The 19,098-nt window shown below is 39.8% G+C and overlaps 2 protein-coding genes across 12 annotated transcripts in view; one reads left to right on the top strand and one right to left on the bottom strand.

The window, feature by feature from the left end:
• Window positions 1-19,098, bottom strand: part of MALSU1 (mitochondrial assembly of ribosomal large subunit 1) — a 72,462-nt gene that overhangs the window by 16,055 nt on the left and 37,309 nt on the right. For 9 of the 10 annotated variants that reach the window (XR_011437867.1, XR_011437868.1, XR_011437865.1 and 6 more), the window contains one exon: window positions 16,111-16,159. The gene's annotated coding sequence lies outside the window, so the exon portion shown is untranslated. Of the gene's footprint in view, window positions 1-10,488; window positions 10,529-16,110; window positions 16,160-19,098 lie in introns of all 10 variants that reach the window. The other variant, XR_011437869.1, reaches the window with a different exon arrangement.
• The window catches only part of IGF2BP3 (insulin like growth factor 2 mRNA binding protein 3), a 138,576-nt gene that overhangs the window by 91,277 nt on the left and 28,201 nt on the right, over window positions 1-19,098 (top strand). For both annotated transcript variants that reach the window (XM_023639361.2, XM_070264700.1), the window contains exons 4-7: window positions 5,077-5,128; window positions 5,224-5,287; window positions 13,977-14,258; window positions 18,641-18,775. In XM_023639361.2, the coding sequence (XP_023495129.1) occupies window positions 5,077-5,128; window positions 5,224-5,287; window positions 13,977-14,258; window positions 18,641-18,775 (533 nt within the window). The remainder of the gene's footprint in view (window positions 1-5,076; window positions 5,129-5,223; window positions 5,288-13,976; window positions 14,259-18,640; window positions 18,776-19,098) is intronic.

The raw sequence follows: 19,098 nt of genomic DNA, 5'->3' as shown, positions 1-19,098 counted from the left end.
CACAGGTAACTAAGACATAGTCTGTTCCCTTATGCAGTTTAGAGGCTAGTGCAGCTCTGTGTGGAGGAGCCACACTGAAGGGGGTGGGGTGGGGGGCATTTCCAGAGGCACTTTCAGAATATGATTGGCGCACAGACTAATGCCCAGCACTGTCCCATCATCTTCTGAAATGCATAAGGCAAATAAGCAGAACTTGGACTCTATGGTTGTATAGTAAATTATCTTAAGCTTGGAAGCCAGTGTATCTATTAGGAATAGATTACTTGTGACACATCTGACAAATAATCACATGACTGTGGTTAATAATCACTAGTCTAGTGGGAGAATAAAGATTGGTGAGGAGATTATAAAATGCCATTGCTTTCATTTCCAGGTTAGGTCAACTCAGGTGCTGTGGAAACAGGGGTGCTTTACCCAGTCCTGAGGGTGTGACTGGAACATAGGTGGGGGGAAATATATTGAAGACTATGGAAGAGGTAGGCAGTGCCAGGTCATTGATGACCTTCTACACCAGGTTGAAGTTAGGACAATTTCTGTCGGCATTTTTGAAGCCATTGAAGAGCAGTAACTTCTAGCAGGAGAAAATAGTCATGGATGGTGGGCTGGAGGCAAGAATGCCCATCACACCCTTGATTCACATACTTCAGAGGTGATGGGACCTGAGTGGTGGGTATAAAGAATAATGAATACTTTGAATGAATAAAGAGTAATGAGTTACTCCATGCCCCCAGGGGATCAGCTGAAACACAGCTAGTTTTGTTGGGGGATAGCAGTGGGGCTGTCGTGGCAGAGAAAATCTGATCGTGCGTGAGGTATGAAGATAGTTTTTCAACTATCTTTATTTCAGTGGTCTATGTATGAATGAACTGGACAGTACTAGATTGAAGAGGGGCATGAAGAAACTTATCTCGATTATGGTGATGGTTTCATGAGTGTTTACCTAATGGCAAAACTGATAAAAATTTTTTGCAGTTTATTGTACTTCAATAATACTTCCAGGTTTTGAAAAAAAACTAGGTCATCATCTGGTAATATTGCTCTTAATTATTTTTAACAGCTTTATGGAGATTTATTATTTATTCACCTACCATACAATTAATCTATTTAAAGTGTGTTAAGAGATATGTGCAACCATCACCACAGTCCATTTTAGGACATCTTTATCACCTTGAAAAGAAATCTTTAGCTATCGGCCTCCATTCTCCCACTGTGAGAAGCCCTATGCAACCACTAATTTACTTTCTGTCTTGCTGGAGTTCCCTATTCTGGACATTTCCTATGAATGGAATCATGTAACTTATGGTCTTTCATGACTGGCTTCTTTCACTTGGCATGCTGTTTTCAAGGTTCATCCATGTTGTAGCAATGTATCATGACCTCATTCCTTTTTATGCCCACATAATATTCCATTGTATGGCTGGACTACATTTTGTCTATCCATTCATCAGTCAATGGGCATTTAGATTGTTTCCACATTAGGCTATTATGAACGATCTTAATTCCTTATTGCTATGTTAAGGAAAGTGATAATCTTTGCATTTATCATGTGATTCTTTCTTTGCTGTTTCTACATTTGGATGAACGTTTTTTTTTTAAAAATGCTGAACACTGGAGATTGTTTTAAGTCCTGACTATTATAACAAGGGGGAATTCCACCAAGCCATTTCCTCTGAGGCTTTGATTTGCTCTGATAACTTCTTTCCTCTCCAGTTGGAATTTCAACTTATCTAAGCATAGAGAAATGTTTCCTTTCCAGCTTGAGTAAAATAAATTCATTTAGGAATGAGAATTTTGGTTTGTTAACAGATTTGTGGAAATGTTGGAAATGTGCATTTTTTTTAATTTTTATTTTTTTGCCTTTAAACAAGGCTGTTTAAAAGAAGCGTTTGTGCTTGAGAGAGATGAGAGGGCTAGAAAATACAAGATGTTCTAGGAACTGAGAGGAGACGAGAACCTAGGGGTGGGTGGTTTATGTGACAGATAACAGGAACGTTTGTCTTATCTTCCTAGTTAATGAAGGATGAGTCAAAACATCAGAACTTATCGAGAGTAAATTGTATTTCCTCTTTGAGACTTCAGTGGGTTGGAGTGGCATGATACAATTTGGTAGCCCTGCTTGACATAGCACATCCAGACAGACGCCTGCCTGATAGATGGAAGGAAGACTGGCTACCACAGCGTTGCTCCATCGCTGGGGGTTGGAAACCCTTTCGGGATTTGGGAGTCTGACTGGGCTACTGACAGTCCTTCCTCCATCTCTCACTTGTGATTACCCCCAAAACTTGTATAAAACTTGGATTTAAGATATCAAAGACCCATTGAAATCCATCTGTGGTGTCTGGGTAAAACCCCCTAAGTTGTGTGAATGACTTATTCTCAACTAGGTACCAAGATTGATGCTGGACCTATTTCTCTTAAGGATTATAGTTATTTTTGCTTTTAGAGTCAGGTTTATTAAAGTATAATCTACATGTAATAAAATCCACCATTTTCACTGTATAGGATTATAATTTCTAATTACTTTTCTAGAGATTTTATAGACAGGATAGTTGACAACCAGTAGCATTTATTATTACCTAGGAATAGAACGTTTAACTCTGCAAGCAATTTTGTTTTGAACATATTAAACTTTATACAAATATGCAGTTAAAATTCTGTGCATTTTCTCAATTTTTAAAGTTAATTTACTTGTATCATTTATGTCTGTGTGTATGTATGTAGTATATGTATTTCCATATAAATATGTGGATATTTGTGTGTATGTATATATATATAATGTATATTATTTAATATATAATTTATATAGCACTTTGCCAGTGGGCCTTTTGGAGAACATTAGTTTCATTAGCATTATTATTACAGGTTTAGTCAACATTGTTTATAAATGAGGGATATGTAACTTTTGTAGTGTTTTCTCTATAGTAGTAAAAGTTAAGTTGGTGTAAGCTAACCTGTGTGGAGACAAATGTATTTAATTACTGAACAAATTGCTTTTAGGAAGAATTAAGAATTACGTTTGTTTAAATTAACATATTAAATCACCAGTCACCCCCTGCTCTCTACACCCCTCCTCCTCCACCACCACCACCACTACCACCTCCACACCATAAAGCTCTACTATTAGACTGGCTTCCATTTAGACGCTAAATTTTCAATGGTGGATGTACCCTTTCTGCTGCTTTAATTAGGATAGAATGAATTAAAATACCATGTTGGAATTCTGTTAACTTACATATAAAACGCTTTTGGTATTGAAAAATTTGTTTTAAAAATATAAGTAGAATTTTTTTTTTTAAGGCATTACGTGTTGCATGTTATCTCTTTGGATGGCATTGTGAGAGGCTGCCTATTTTTTGGCCTTTATAAAATATGTCTATGATCAACATTACAAGCATGGCAAATTCTCCTCTAAAACAGTTGAGCACTGTGATAAAGAGTACCGTTCCTAACAGGCTGTCCTGGGATTTCCTCCTGAGAAGTATTCACTTCCCGCGTGAAGTATTTGAAAGTCTCTTTGTACCTGTATATGTAGGTGCTGGGTACGGTACAGTAAACAAAAAATTCCTGTTCACATGGAGCATACATCCTAGTGGCCGAGACAGACAAATGAAATTTTATGTAGTCAGTTAAGTGCTCTGAGTTAAAAATAAAAGTTAAGCTTTATGAGGGCTGGCCCCATGGCATAGTGGTTAAGTCTGGTGTGCTCTGCTTCGGTGGCCTGGGTTCGTGGATTCAGATCCTGGGTGTGGACCTACATCACTTGTCAGCCATGCTGTGCTGGCAACCCACATATAAAGTGGAGGAAAACTGGTACAGATGTTAGCTCAGGGCTAATCTTCCTCAGCAAAACAAAAACAAAAAGCTTTATGATTTTTAACAGTAGCTATAATTAGCAATGATTAGTATGCTTCTACAAGTAGGCCCCACTCAAAGGAAATTCACCGTCAAAACTTTACTATGAAAGTATGTAACTGTTCCATTCACAAATAGGTATTAACCTTATTTAAAATGGAAAAAAAGCAAAATAAAAATCTCATCCCCAGACAAATTTGCTATAGATTTAAACTGGAATCAGTAGACAAAACAGAAGCCTGAAAGGTACCACATGAGATAAACATTCCTTTAGAAGAAATTGCTTAAGGTTTAGTAGGAAATTACTATAAAAATTTATTTAGTGTGTTTCTTAATGATTTACTGTGTTCTGGGGGCCAAAGAACATTCTTAAGGGATTGTCCTTCAAATTTTGCAATTAAATTGATGAGTAAGTGGTTCACTATAAATTAATGGAAACTTACTTTGTTTTACTTTTCCGGAAAAACTTGTTACAGTTCTTGGAGGCTAAGGACAGTTGAATTTGGTTTATACTGATGAAACGTACACCTGCAGTTTAAACTATAATAAAATTTAGTTACTGTTTTAACAGCCTCTCATAAGAATAACATGCCCCATGTAATAATGCAGCTACAGGAAAGACAGCGAAAAGAGTTTCAAATTGTACATTTTCCAACCCAGTGTAGATTTAGAAAAGTTCACTTCCTTTTACACTCTTGACGGTTCAAGTATGCATTGATACACCTTTTAGGTTAGTCTTTAACTCAAGGCTCCAGGTAGAAGATCAGCTGTGCTCGCTCTTCATTTTGGTTACCCTGCCTTGAGAGTCGTCTGTTCTGCTACACCCGTTGTAGCTGTAAAAGGATGTTCTTTGAAAAATAATATCTTAAAGATATTGGTAGACAAGGAGGAAGTATGATGATGTGTTGGTGTCTGTATGAGAACTGCTTTGTCCTCCAGCCCCAGGAACCAGGGGCTTGTGATTTTGAATACTTTTTCCTGAGCCGCTTTCCTTCTTGGTTAGCATAGGAAACGAGCATAAAATCTGGGCTCTCGGGATTGGGAGCAGAGAGAAGCCCACCGTGTGCTCCCTAGGGTGCCCTTCATCGCTTCTGTAGTCCAAAACCCCAGTTGACTTTTTTGACTCTTTTTCATCACAGTTACTTTGTGATTTTAAAACATATTTCTGCCCTTGCTAACAACTTGGGAAACTGAAAGTTTATTTTTCTCTCCCCCTCCTGATAGGTGCTGGATAGTTTACTAGTCCAGTATGGAGTGGTGGAAAGCTGTGAGCAAGGTACATGTCTCCTCAATTGCTTTCAAATTTGTAAAAGGAAGGGAGTAGAAAGAAAACTAACTCTTTTTTCTCTTCATTTTTCTCTTTTCTTCTAGTGAACACTGACTCGGAAACTGCAGTCGTAAACGTGACCTATTCCAGTAAGGACCAAGCTAGACAGTAAGCAGTATGAAACTTTTTATCTATATGTAATATGTAGGTTAAGTATAATACTTATATTTGGGGCTGGTGGATGGCAGAAATGAACTCTAATTTGCAAAGTTTGACCCTACAATTCTTTTTAAGTTTGAATGTCTAATAAGAATCTGCATTGATTAGTTTTATTACGTTCGCAATATATTTTTAATGCCCATAATTGAGTGATATAGTATGCTGAATTACACCCTAATTGCAAAAAGCTCTGGTTCTGTATATCTTTGTCAAATTACATAAAGCCTTTTTTTCCTTCTTGATATGATACATATAGTTTTGCTATCTTATCCAAAGCTGGTAAGTTGATTGTGTGTTAAAACTAACAACAGTGTTAAGTATTAAATTTCCTTGCTCACTGATTTTCCTAATGATTACTATTGTCATTTAAGAGTGTGCAGACATTGGACCAATGTAATTTGCTTTTAGATTGATGGAAAAAGTATATTCCAGTGCAATTGACAGACAAAACTTCATTTTAGGAAAAGATAATTCTGTAGGCTTGGAAATGATCTAATGAACTGACTGAGCTCTAGAGAGAGAAAATGAGGATCCCACAAATGCTACATTTGATGGATCTGCTCAGAACACAGACATGGAGGAATGGCATGCACAGTGCCCAGCAGCACAATGCTCAGCGTCAGCAGACGGTGGAAGTCTTAACCACGTCCAGCTACAGTACAGGCAGGCAGAGGCTGTCTGTCCTGTGTGGGAGAGGTGAAAGGAGAGACCATGCTGGCTGACCCTGAGCCCTAAAGGGGAAAGGGGAAGCCAGCTCCAAGAGGGGAATTCAGCTGGGTCACCAAAGGCTGTAGCCTCTCATTGAGGAACCATGAAAGGAAAGATAGGGCTGGGAAGAGGAGGAAAATTTGCATAACAGCAGTGGAAGTTTATTTTTAAAATTGGTAATATTCTCATGGTTCAAAATTTTAGAGTCCAAAGATGGATATAGCGTAAATCTTCCTCCCAGTATTGTTCCCTAACTACCTTGTTCCCTTCCTCAGAGATAACCATATGGAGGACAAGTACACGTGTGCATTTTTCTTCCTTTTTACACAAATTGATACCATAATATTTGAGGGTTTTGTACGTATAAACGTATTTTTTGTAGTTGCATAGAAATTGAATGTATGGATATGGAAGGACTTATTTAGTCCCAAGTTGGCTATTTATAGGTTGTTTCCAGTCCTTGCAGTCGAGAACAATGCTGTACTGAATCCCTCTTTGCCTGTGTCGGTTTGCGTGCGTACGAATAGCTATGGGATAAATTCCTACTAGTACATTTGCTGAGTCAACATGTATTTGTATTTGATGTATTTGTTTGTGCATTTTTAAAATTGTATCAGACATTGAGAAGTTACCCCTCATAGAACTTGAGCTAATTTACATTCCCGTCAGCACTGTGTGAGAGTTCGCTTCTCCCTAACACAGGGCTTTATCAAGTTTTGCCCGTTTAGTCGGTGAAAAGTGGTATCTAATCATGGTAATTTCATTTTTTTCCTCATAAGTGAGACTTACGAGATTCACTTTTAATGTTTTAATATGAGACTTGTAATATTTTTAAAAATAGTCTATTTTTCCTTCTGTTTGTATCCTCCTTTTGTTTAAAAAAGTTTTTTTAAGTTTATGTGATGTTTTTGGACGTGATAGAAATTGGGATATGAGTCGTGAAACAAAGTGATTTTTTACCAGTTTTATTCTTCAGCTGTGTTGTGCAAGAGGAAGAACAGGAAAATTTTGTGTTTTATACCCGAGTAGATTTGGGGATGAAAGTGAGGGCACTGAGAGAGCAGACTCTGTCTTGCACGTTTCAGTCTTTACAAAGATTGTAATGAGTAGTTGGTGGAGCCAACTCGGTTAGCTGGAAAATACCGGTTAACTTGATAAACCTGAGGATGTTTGGAGACGTCAGACGCCTGTCCTAGTTGTCTTATTTGAAAACTTATGTGAGGCAAGCTAGGTAAAGGGGGAAGATGCTTAATTTCACATTTGTTTGGTCATGTGGGAGCACGTATGTTGGAGACATAACCTACATAGCTTTGAAGAGAGAGAAGCTGAACTTGAGTAGGGACAGGTTGACAGTAGCTCCCCCCGCCCCCCTGGCCCCACCTCTGCTTTTAAAAAAAATTCCAAAGTATTAAGAGTACAGGCCCGGGAAGGGGAGACTGCTATTCAGGGCAGAATTACTGCGGAAAATAATCCTAATGTGACAGCAAGCTGAATGTGGGGACATTTTAGTTCCAAAAGTACTTTTTAGTGGTTGTTAGATATTGGCAGGGTCCTATTGATCCCACAGAGGAGGAAGACTGTTAGGAATTTATAATTTAGGTAATTAGATAATTTAAACAAAAAAAATGGACGTTTCCATGAGGGAAATAGTCATCATATCCCTTATCTAATAGTCAGTCAGTTCACATTTATTGAGTACCAATTATTGACCAAAAGTTGCCAATGAATAAAGGCAAAGTCCCCATCCTCAAGCATGGCGCCTCCTGGTGGTGAAAGAGAGTATTTGGCGAGGAGTCACCTGATTTGAATTCCTACCCAAGTTGCGTTTCCTTATAAGAATATTGATTTTTCTTCCCCTCAAGAATTTCTAAAGATCAAAGAGGATTACAAAACAATTGGTTATTGAGAGAAAGTTAATAGATTTAGAGAATGGAAAAGTTTTGTGGTATAATGTTATGAAAATTGTCTATTAAAGTCCTCTAGAAAGTCTTTTAAAAAAGGGGTGGTGAGTACACTCTCATTCTGTGAGGTGAATTAATTTTATTTGGATGTGGTGGAGAAAGTGTGGACTCTGGGGTCAAGCAGCTCTGACTGTAACCTTGAGCTCTCTGAGCTTTGGGAAACAAATATATTATGCACATATTTATAGAAAATAGTGATATCGAATGGCCTGGCACATAGGCACCCTGTATATAGTAACTCTTGTTGAGCCCACTGGTTCTAAGCTGCTTTTAGAGCAGCTCGAAATGACTTGAGCTGGGGAAGGCTGATCCCTCCAGGACTCGCTCCACTGAGCCCTACAAGCCTGCTCTGTGGGCTCCACATGACTGTCTGCTGCCTAAACTGACCTTGTGTGATTTCTTCACACCGTTTCCTTGGCAGGCCACCCAGAGCTCACATCTTCAGGTAATGAGGCTGAGTTGATACTCTCAGTTGACTTCTTTTCTTTCCTTAGCATCTGTTACGTGGGAGTCTGTGTACTGCGGTGTGCTTGTGCAGGTGTGAGTGGAACTGGGAGGTTAAGAGGATACATTCCCGAGTCCACTTCCATGGAATAGACTCTCTATGCCACCACTTTTTTAGCTGTGACTCTGGTTAAGTTAATCTGTCTTAGTTTACCCCCATCTGTAAAATGGGGATAATTATAGTCCTTAGTTCATGAGGCTGTTGAGAGAAACTAACATAATGCCCCTAAAACACTTACCATAATACCTAAATGGTAGGAAGAGCTCCACAGTCAGCAGCTCTTGTGCATTTTTCGTTGCTGTTGATGATAACCTGTTCTTGTTCAGGACATTTCATTTCAGATAATGACTGGACACTGATGCTCAGGAGGTAGGGAGCTAGTTTAAAAGTGTCTGTGGCTGCCTCTTTTTGTTACTTAAACCTCTATGAATGCCATTTTTAAGAGGATTGATTCCTCAATAAGGCTCTGTCTCTCAGAATTTAATGTGGAAATTTCTGCCACCTTGTGGCTAAGAAAAATCAAAGGTTCACAGTAAATATATTACTAGGAAATACATTTGTGTCAACCTTAAGTCTCAAACTATTAATCTGTTAAAATAATAATAAAATGAGTAAAAAATAATGAAAACTTAAAAAAATCATTGAAAACAAGAGTACGTATTACGTTCCTTGGAGCAAGAGAGGCTTGGGTCTCCACGATACCTATTTCCTTCTGGGGATGGTCAGATAACACTGTCCGGCATAGACATTACTCACTGGAAGATTTGTAATGTATGACAAAGAAATAACCCTTTAGAATTTGTAGGCATTCAGTTCTTACACTTTTCTTCTTTAGGGTTCTTCTTTTTTTTTTTCCCTTCTTCTTTTCCCCAAAGCCCCCCAGGACATAGTTGTATATTCTAGTTGTGAGCGCCTCTGGTTGTGCTATGTGGGACACCGCCTCAGCGTGGCCTGAAAGGCGGTGCCATGTCTGCGCCCAAGATCCAAACCAGTGAAACCCTGGGACACCAAAGCGGAGCATGCAAACTTAACCGCCCGGCTGCGAGCCTGGCCCTTTCTTTAGGATTCTTATTTCTGATGTTTGTTTTTTGTTAGAGAATAGGAATAATAGTTTATTTAAATATTTTTTTTTCTCCCCGAAGCCCTAGTACATAGTTGTATATCCTAGTTATAAGTCCTTCCACTTCTTCTATGTGGGACATCGCCACAGCTTGGCTTGATGAGCTGTGTGTAGGTCTGCGCCCAGGATCTGAACTGGCAAACCCTGGGCTGTCGAAGCTGAGTGCATGAACTTAACCACTGTGCCACCAGGTCGGCCCCTGTTTATATTTTGAAGCCATAATTGCAGATCCTTTTATATCAGTTTGAAGACCCGTATCAAGTACACACAGTTATGGTTAGAAGTGTTGGAAACAATTTGGCTAAAGGGAGGAAGTTCACTCTTAAACTTTAAAATTAATGCAAAGAGATGATTATAATGTCAACTTTAAAAATTATGTAAATAGATGATTTATTCTGGAAAAAGAAATCACAGATAAAGCAGTGAGACAAAGGACTTTCTTGCTGTGTTGCCATTCAGAGACAACCACTGTTCAGTTTGCCATCCAGTTTTGTAGACTTCATCCTGTGCATCATAACTTTTAAAATTACAAAGATCATTCTGCAGAGTTTTGCAGGTTGTCTTTCCATTAACGATATTTATGCTGTTTGTAATCTCTACGTAGTGTTTCCTCCCGACCACATTCTACATATCTAGTCCTCTGCATCTAGGTTGTTTGCAGTTTTTTTTGCTTTTAGAACCAGTTTAGTAATGAAGGCTTTTGTAGGTAAATATTTGGGCTTTGTCCATAATTGTTTTCTTAAGATGCAGCCTTCAGTTGTATTACAAGGCCTTTGGTAATTATTGCTGAATTGTATGTCTCAACCTCTTATTCTTGCTACAAGCATAAAACTGAATTAAGAATGAATGGCCAAACCTGATTTTGTTAGGACCTTTGTGATATACAGCAGTGCGGTCTAGGAATAAGAAAAAGGAAAATTTTAGACACAGGATTTTAGAGTTGGAGGGGACCATAAATCTAATCTTTGTTTTGTAGCTGAGGAAGCTAATGCCAAACAAGAAAATGACCTTTCCCAGGTTGCATGGCTACTTGTTGTTCCAGCTGGGCTAGAATTCCGGTGTCCACTCCATTCTCTTTTTCACCATTAAGATTTGTATGTGTGTACCGCTGGATATGTTCCACTTCTCTGAGTCTCATTTCTTCTTCTTTCTCTGCCTCTTGAGTTAAACTGCTTACTCTCTCTCAAGGCTCTTACAGCTCTAAACTATCATCTACCCCAATAAACTTCTTATCAATACAGTTAAGAGCTACCATCTAGAAAAACTACCCACCATCTTCTAAATGACTCTTAAAATAGTGTTAGAGCAGAGTCAAATAATGATGGAAAACAGAATCCTGAGTAAAATGCATGTTGGATAAACAACCTTGAATTTTGTTGAAGTGAATGTATATGTTTTGAATAATTATGACAATTGTTCATCATATGTTTTTCATATACAGTAGGTTTGGTGAAAATATAATGTTTTCCCCATGAATTCAGCAGACCACCAAATGATACAGCTGAATATCAGATTTTGTGCATAGAAAGGGTTTTCAGCTATTTGACTTAAAATTCTGAAACTTAGGATCTTTAGCCATTGTCTGCAGTTAGGTTACTCCTGTACTTTCTCAGCTATGGCCAAGTTTGGAGCACTGTGGTTTGAGGGGTCAGGAACTCTGCTTGGCTGGCAGTTAGACAGTGGGATACACACAGTGTGTGCCGTCTGCTTTGACAGCAGCAGCCCGAGTTTGGAGCCTTTGGGGCCCAGATTATGCGCTGGGTACTGGAGTACCGTGCAACCTGACCTCTCCAGTGAGAGAATCTTTTCTTTTCCCCTTAAAGAAAAAACTTTTTAAAGCAACACAATGAAGTTTGGTAGTTATAGATACAGTTGATTCCTTCATGGGGTTCATATTTCCTTATTTTTTATTTTCTTTTATTTTGTTTTTTAAAGATTGGCACCTAAGCTAACGTCTGTTGCCAGTCTTTTTTTTTTTTTTCCTTCCTCTTCTTCTCCCCAAAGCCCCCAGTACATAGTTGTATATTTTAGTTGTGGTCCTGCTGGTTGTGCTGTGTCGGACGCTGCCTCAGTGTGGCCTGATGAGCGGTGCCATGTCTGCGACCAGGATCTGAACCAGCGATACCCTGGGCCACCGAACTGGAGGGGGTGAACTTAACCACTCTGCCACGGGACCGGCCCCTGCTTATGTTTTTGGAAGAACCTTTAATGATTTGTTTCTCCTGGGCTTTGAAAAGATTTAAAGTTGCTTTGAATGAATATCTAATTGGTTGACACTTCTGCAATTCCAACTTTCTGTAATAAATATACATCATAAATACTAATAAAATTTCTCAGCTGTTGTCTTCCTTTAGAAATAACCAAAATATTTTAGGGCCCTTCCTCCACATTTCACTTAGGAAAAAAAGGGAGAGGGAAAAAGCAAGGAACAATGTGTTAACTTAAGGATCTGTTATCAGGGCCTTGGTAAATAAGTTACGCTGTATGCCTGTTCCCACCCTGTGAAGCTTATGAAAAGAATGCCCTCTGACATAGAAATCATGTGGAAATATCCCAAGATATATTGTATTTGAAAAAAGTAAGCCATAAAACTTTGTACATTGTGATCCCAGTTATGCTTTTAAAGAAGGTGCTGAACACGTACGCACATGTGTAAACATGGCAAGGACTGGTCCATTTGCAGAAGTTATCACAGTTAGCAGTAACTCTGGGAAAGGTCTTAGAGAGTTGGTGATGGTGACAGAGAAATTTCTTGTCATTTTTCTGTATGACTGGGATCTTTTATAGTCAGAGTTCATTGTGTATTAGGGGCTGTAGGACAGCCATGTAACGGGGGCTTGAAGTGGGAAAAGAGGGCAGAATTCCGCATCCTGAGAACGTCAACATGCCTTGTCTGGTTGCCTGGGCCTGCCTTCCAATTCCATGCTTTTGGTGCCTTTTTTGGTGGTAGGACCATTCCTTTTTTTTCCCCTCTTCCATTTAAGTTAAAACACTGAAAGCTCTCCAAATAAGGAAAGCAGTGTGTGAACCAGAAATGACCACTCTGAGCAACTAGAGAGAGACCATTTCATGCCTGTTTTACTTTCTCTGCCTGAGCCGAATGCAGGGCCCATTGGAACAGAATCTGAGCAAAGAATCTGAGTAATCCTAGGGAAAGTTGTTAATTTTGTTGTGTACGAGGGGGTGTGTATTATTACAAGTGTGTTTATGCGTGCTTTTGAAATCTCGGCCCTATCTTCTATCAATTTTTTTATTGAACTCTCCACTTTTAAAATATGTAGGTAAGGTAGAACACAGTGATTTGGATGAATCTTATAAACATAAGTCAAAGGTGCCAGACATGAGAGAGTACATAACATGTGTTCACATATACTTATTTATATAGAATTTTAGAACAGGCCAAATTAATCTATGGTGTTAGAAGTCTAGGGAGGGGCATATACTGGAAGGAGGCACTGGTATGTCCTAGTTCTGGATCTAGAATTTTCACCTTGTGAAATAGAATATAGATATAGAAATACAATAGAAGTATTCATTGAGATAAATACTTAGGATTTGGGTACTTTTCCATAATAAGTTTCAAAACGTAAACAGTAAAGCTCCATCCATTCAAAACAGAGAGATGCATGGATGAATGGACACATGGATGCATGGATGGATAGATGGATAGATAAGGTAGAAAACAGCTTCATTTGCTTTTTTGATTCTCCACCATCCCGGCCTCTCTGCCCCAAATCAGATAATAAACTCCACATTGTCAGGGACTACTGTTTTCTCAGGGACTGGCTCATAATAGGTACTGAGAGTTTATTAAGTGATTGATTATCCTGAGTATTAAATTCTATCAATCTCCTGTGAGTGATTTAAAGATATTTGTCCTTCCATTCTTAAAATGTTTTAAATATTTGTAATTTTTAAGAGAGTGAAGCGAGGGAGGTGTGTGTTTCTTTTCCATCCTGATTTGGAAAGACTAGCCAGGAGAAGGACTGCCCACTCAGTTCTCTCGCTGTTGGGCACTTCTAAGCTTTGCTAACCTCGTGGGTAATAGATCAAGAGTTTGACAAAATGCCTTTTTTATTACTTTCTATTCTTCATTGGTAGATTGCAAGTATGTTCCCTTTGGAAACTTGTTGGTGTTTTCTTTCCTGGGTGTACTCAAAGGAAAAGTGTGTATGTGTGTAGGGGGGTGTTATGTGTGTTCTGGGTTTACTACTTGTTCAGTGGCTTTATTCAGAAGTTTTAGAGCCAATCAATCAGAGTGGAAGAGATGGGTATTGCTTTGCTGAAATGTTAATTATATAGCTTGATTTCTCTGCCCACCACCTGCCCCTTGTCAACTTTCAGAGCTTTAGACAAACTGAATGGATTCCAGTTGGAGAACTTCGTGTTGAAAGTGGCCTACATCCCTGATGAAATGGCTGCCCAGCAGAACCCCTTGCAGCAGCCCCGAGGTCGCCGTGGGTTTGGGCACAGGGGCTCATCGAGGCAGGGGTCTCCAGGATCAGCATCTAAGCAGAAACCGTGTGACTTGCCTCTCCGCCTGTTAGTTCCCACCCAATTTGTTGGAGCCATTATAGGAAAAGAAGGTGCTACCATTCGGAACATCACCAAGCAGACCCAGTCTAAGTGAGTATCCCGCGTGTGTGGTGGGCATTAATGCTTCCCCCTTTGAATCTTAATAACAGAGTGTTTGTTTTGGTACTTGGTGTCCCTCTGAACCTGGTTATGACCCCTTCTTATACAGTACTTGGGAATCTGGGAGAACTTTGTGACTTGATATCTTAGTGTTCATTTTATGTAAATCTGGAGCTAAACCTTAATCTCAAAGGGAACCTCAAATTTTCACACATGAATGGAAAACAACTGTTACCTAATCCACTTCTGATGGGGGAGGCCCTGGCAAACAAAATGGCAGCTTCTAGGTTGTTCTCTGCTCCCCCTATCCCCACCCACCCCCAGTGATACCTGCCTTCAGTGTTTTGGGAAGTAATTTTCTGGATCCAATACAGTCTTTCAGTCTTGCTTTACTTTAGTGAGGAATCATTCAGCTTACGGTCCAAATTTATCTCGTGATTAAGCCACGTGGTTAGAATGGCTTTTTCTTCAGGATGTTGTTTGATAGTTTTAATTTGCAGATTTTAAGAGATTGAAGGAGTCTCTGTCAAACATTGGAGCTAACTTTGCAGGAGTAGAAAGCAGGAGCTATTTGTTTTTATTTACCACTGTAGCCCCAGTGCTGAGCACATTGCCTGATATGTAGAAGGCTCTATATTTGTCAAATGAGTGAGATGACTATATGTAAATTACGTTTGATGCCCTTAAAATACATCTAAGATGCTTTCTCAATCTAGAAGCTCCAATGCATTATATATTAGTTGTTTTTCTCTGTTATCCATCCTGTTATGCTGTACGTGGAGATTTTGACCCAAAGAAGCTTGGTGATGAACTCGCTCCCCGCCCCTAGATGTGTAAAATGCTACCAGGCACATCTCTGGGACAGCTGCTGCCATATCTCCTGAAGAACTGTGAGTGTGCTGGGAGAAGAGGCTGTGTTCAAACCTCTCTTGTGTCATTCTACACCAAAGGGTAGGGAAGTGGCCTTGGGCCCGCTACAGAGATGACTGAATTATTTTGCTTTTTAAATTTAGTAAGGAAAATTATTTCATTTTATGTGATGCAAGGAATTAAGCAGAGTCCTTTTTTGACAGTACAACTATGGTACTGTGTATACTGTCTGTGTTTGTTCCAACAGGCCTAAGAGGATCCATATTCGTCATAGGCACCATGCCTGTGTTAAACTAGCACAACCAAAAAGAACTGTGTCTGGCCGTGGTTGTGTGCCCACTGCCCTACAGAGGGATGTCTGATCTGCCTTCCCCTGTTCTGAAGCAGGAGATGTTGGGTGCCGTTACCTTTGTGCAAAGTTAATGGCCTTGACCTCATAATGTAGAGGGTGGGAATGATAATGGAACTGTAGCATAGATGGCAGTTTTAATCTTAAATTTGCCTGGTTTTAATCTTAAAATTTAAGAGCTTTTTGCTTCCCCTGATCTACTGTTACCTGCAGAAACTAATTATTAAAAGGTTTTCCTTCCTTGTTGTGTGGCAGGTTAGAGCTGTTACTTTTGACACTACTCATTTCCTCGTCAGAGGAGAGAGCTGCTGTGACTTAAATTGAACTGTTTGTTCTAAGGCAGGAAGATGGAGGATGGAGAGGGAAGGGAAGCAATTTTTGTTATAGCCAATGATTCATTTGCCAAGCGCTGCCAGTGGATTTAATTAACTCTTGCCATTGAAACTAGTCATTACCTGATCCTCTGTTTCTGGAATAGCCTCAGAGGGTTACCCTAATCTGCAAGGCAATATTCTCTTTTCTCAGAGAGTTGAGTTTAGTAATCCTTAACACACTGAATCAGTAGAAATAAGCCAGAAGGAGGGAGTTTAACATGTTACCTGCTGGAAGATAAGCAATACTTACCGTGATTGGGGACTGAAACAGTGGATGGAAAGATGGTTCCAGATTGGATCTGTAATTTAAAAGACTGTTGTTTATTATTTATTTCATTTCTACATTGCCCTTATTTTTAGTTATAGGTTTTACTTCTGAGATAGAGCTTCAGTTTTCAACCAAACATTTGAGAAAAGGAAATCCAAACCTTGAAGTTACTAGCATGAAGTAGGCGTTCTCGTGGCCATGAGTTATATAGCTCTTTATCATTTAGTGTAGGAGTGACCAAAGGGACTCACAAGTATCTAATTTTCCCTGAACACACTTTTATGGATAGTTGATTTCCTTTCTTGTACTTTTTTTTTTCCTGAGGAAGATGCACCCTGAGCTAACATCTGTGCCAATCCTCCTCTATTTTTTTGTATGTGGGACACCTCCACAGTGCGGCAGGTGAGTAGAATAGGTCCATGCCTGGGATCCGAGCCTGTGAACCAGGTCCCCTGAAGCAGAGCGCACAGAACTCTAACCGCTTGGCCATGGGGCTGGGCCCCCTTTCTTGTACCTTTTAAACAACAGCAGACTTATTTTGCATTTAATTAAAAAACGTACAAGTATGCAAACTAAAAACACAAAAAAGCATTACCCTTCATCACACCCCCTGACGCAGCCATTGTTAAGTCGAAGATGTATCTTTATAGAACTGGTTCCTTGTATCTACTCACATGTGTAGCTTTAAAGGAGAGATCTCATCATGGTGTGTGTTGCATTTTTCAAGAACCTCTTACTGTGCTGGTACCTGTAATTTTACCACGTTTTTCAACAGCTGCATGATACAGACATACTGTTATTTAACCATCTCTTCCTGATGGCCATTTTAAAGATAATTCCAATTTTCTATCTACTACAAGTAGTGCTACAGTGAACATTCCTATGCCGGTGATTTCCAACCAGGGGTGACTCCCCTTCACCCCAAGCGCCATTTGGCAATGTCTGGAGATGTTTGTTTTGTTTTTAAGGATTGGCACCTGAGCTAACATCTGTTGCCAATCTTCTTTTTTTTTCCCCTTCCTTTTTCTCCCCGAAGCCCCCCAGCACATAGTTGTGTATTCTAGTTGTGAGTGCCTCTGGTTGTGCTATGTGGGACGCCGCCTCAGCATGGCCTGATGAGTGGTGCCATGTCTGCACCCAGGATCCAAACTGGTGAAACCCTGGGCCGCCAAAGCAGAGGGCAAAACTTAACCACTTGGCCATGGGGCTGGCCCCTGGAGATGTTTTTGATTGTCACAACTAGATGAGGGAAGTGCTACTGGCATTTGGTGGGTAGAGCCAAGGGATATTGCAAAACACCCTACAATCTACAGCACAGCCTCCACAACAAAGAATTAATCTGGCCCAAAATGTCAATCATGCCAACAGTGAGACAAACGCCACTCTTTGCCCCCATATGAGACTGCTTCCATGGGAGATATTATGAGAAATAGAGTTCTTGAGTCAAAACGTGATAAGCATTTTAGCTTTGGTAGGTCCTGCCTGTTTGTTCCATACTCCTATCAGGAGTGTGGGTGTGCCCAATTACACATCCTCTTGCCAATGCTTAATTTTGTCTATCAAAATATTTGCAGATCTGAGGGCTGGCCTGATGGCATAGTAGTTAAGTTTGTACACTCTGCTTTGGCTGCCCAGGGTTTGTGGGTTTAGATCCTGGGCACAGACCTACATACCGCTCATCAAGCCATGCTGTGGTGGTGACCCACATACAAAATAGAGGAAGATTGGCACAGATGTTGGCTCAGGGCAAGTCTTCCTCACCCTCCCACCCCCCAAAAATATATATATACGTGTATATGTATATATATATATACACACACACACACACACGTATATATATATATATTTGCAGGTCTGGAAGAAAATACTTGTTTTCATTAATGTGTATATAATTACTAGTGAGGGTTGAATGTCATTTTGTGTTTATTGGCCATTTACTTTTCTTTGATGTAGAATTGCCTTCTCTTTGGGTTCCATTTCTATCACTTTTTGTTGCGGACTTTCCTCTATCTAGGAGGCAAAATGTAGAAAGAGCCTTGTGAGAGGAAACATGAGCAAAGTCTTCTCTTACGATGAATAGTGTGAGAAATACTGTGTAGAATAAGAAGTTCGACCTAATTTATGGGATTCCAACTCCAGCTCTCTTCGCATGCATTCCAGTTCCTATTTGTTTTAGAGCAAAAGAAAGCCTTTTGTCTGAACCCCAGGCTCTTTGATGTGAGATGTTTGTTCTGTGGCATCTAAAAGGAAGCTTTAAGCACATACGGCTTAGGCAGAATGAAAAGATGTTCCCGCTTGGTTAGATTCAGGAAAGAGAGGGCAGTGTTCCTGGAATTAAAATCTGTCTCTAAGGCATCCATGTTGACAACTTTGCAAGAGTTTATGCTCTTGAGGGAAGTGAGTCATCCAATTCTGCCCAGAGTCCTATGACTTAGAAGTTGCTAATTACAGACTCTACTGTGACTACATGCTTACAGCTCTCATTTTTCTCTCTCCCTGTGGCCACCGTAAGAATCGATGTCCATCGTAAAGAAAATGCAGGTGCTGCTGAGAAGTCGATTACTATCCTCTCTACCCCTGAAGGCACCTCTGCGGCTTGTAAGTCTATTCTGGAGATTATGCATAAGGAAGCTCAAGATATAAAATTGTAAGTAAAGAGGATTAACTTATGAAGAGGTTGATATTCATGCTGTTTCGTTTGGATTTCTATGACATAATTCTCGGGAATTGCCAATAAACACAGGGAATTGCTGTCCCAATGAGCTACAGTGATTGGCACTGTTGATTCAATTGTAAAGCATAAGTCTCTTAAATATTTTATTTTCATTCATGTTTGGATATGAGGTGAGTGGCGGTAATGGGGAAAGTCCAGCTGTAGAAGAAAGCAAGTGGGGGACATAGGAAGACCACCTAAGGTCCAAAAAGTATCCCTGGCATTTACCCTAGGTGGGGGCCCCAAATCCTCACTCC

The sequence above is a fragment of the Equus caballus genome, chromosome 4 (assembly GCF_041296265.1).
Source record: "Equus caballus isolate H_3958 breed thoroughbred chromosome 4, TB-T2T, whole genome shotgun sequence".
NCBI classification, from domain to species: domain Eukaryota; kingdom Metazoa; phylum Chordata; class Mammalia; order Perissodactyla; family Equidae; genus Equus; species Equus caballus.
The sequence above is the reverse complement of the archived record's forward strand: the minus strand, read 5'-3'. Positions and strand labels throughout refer to the sequence as shown.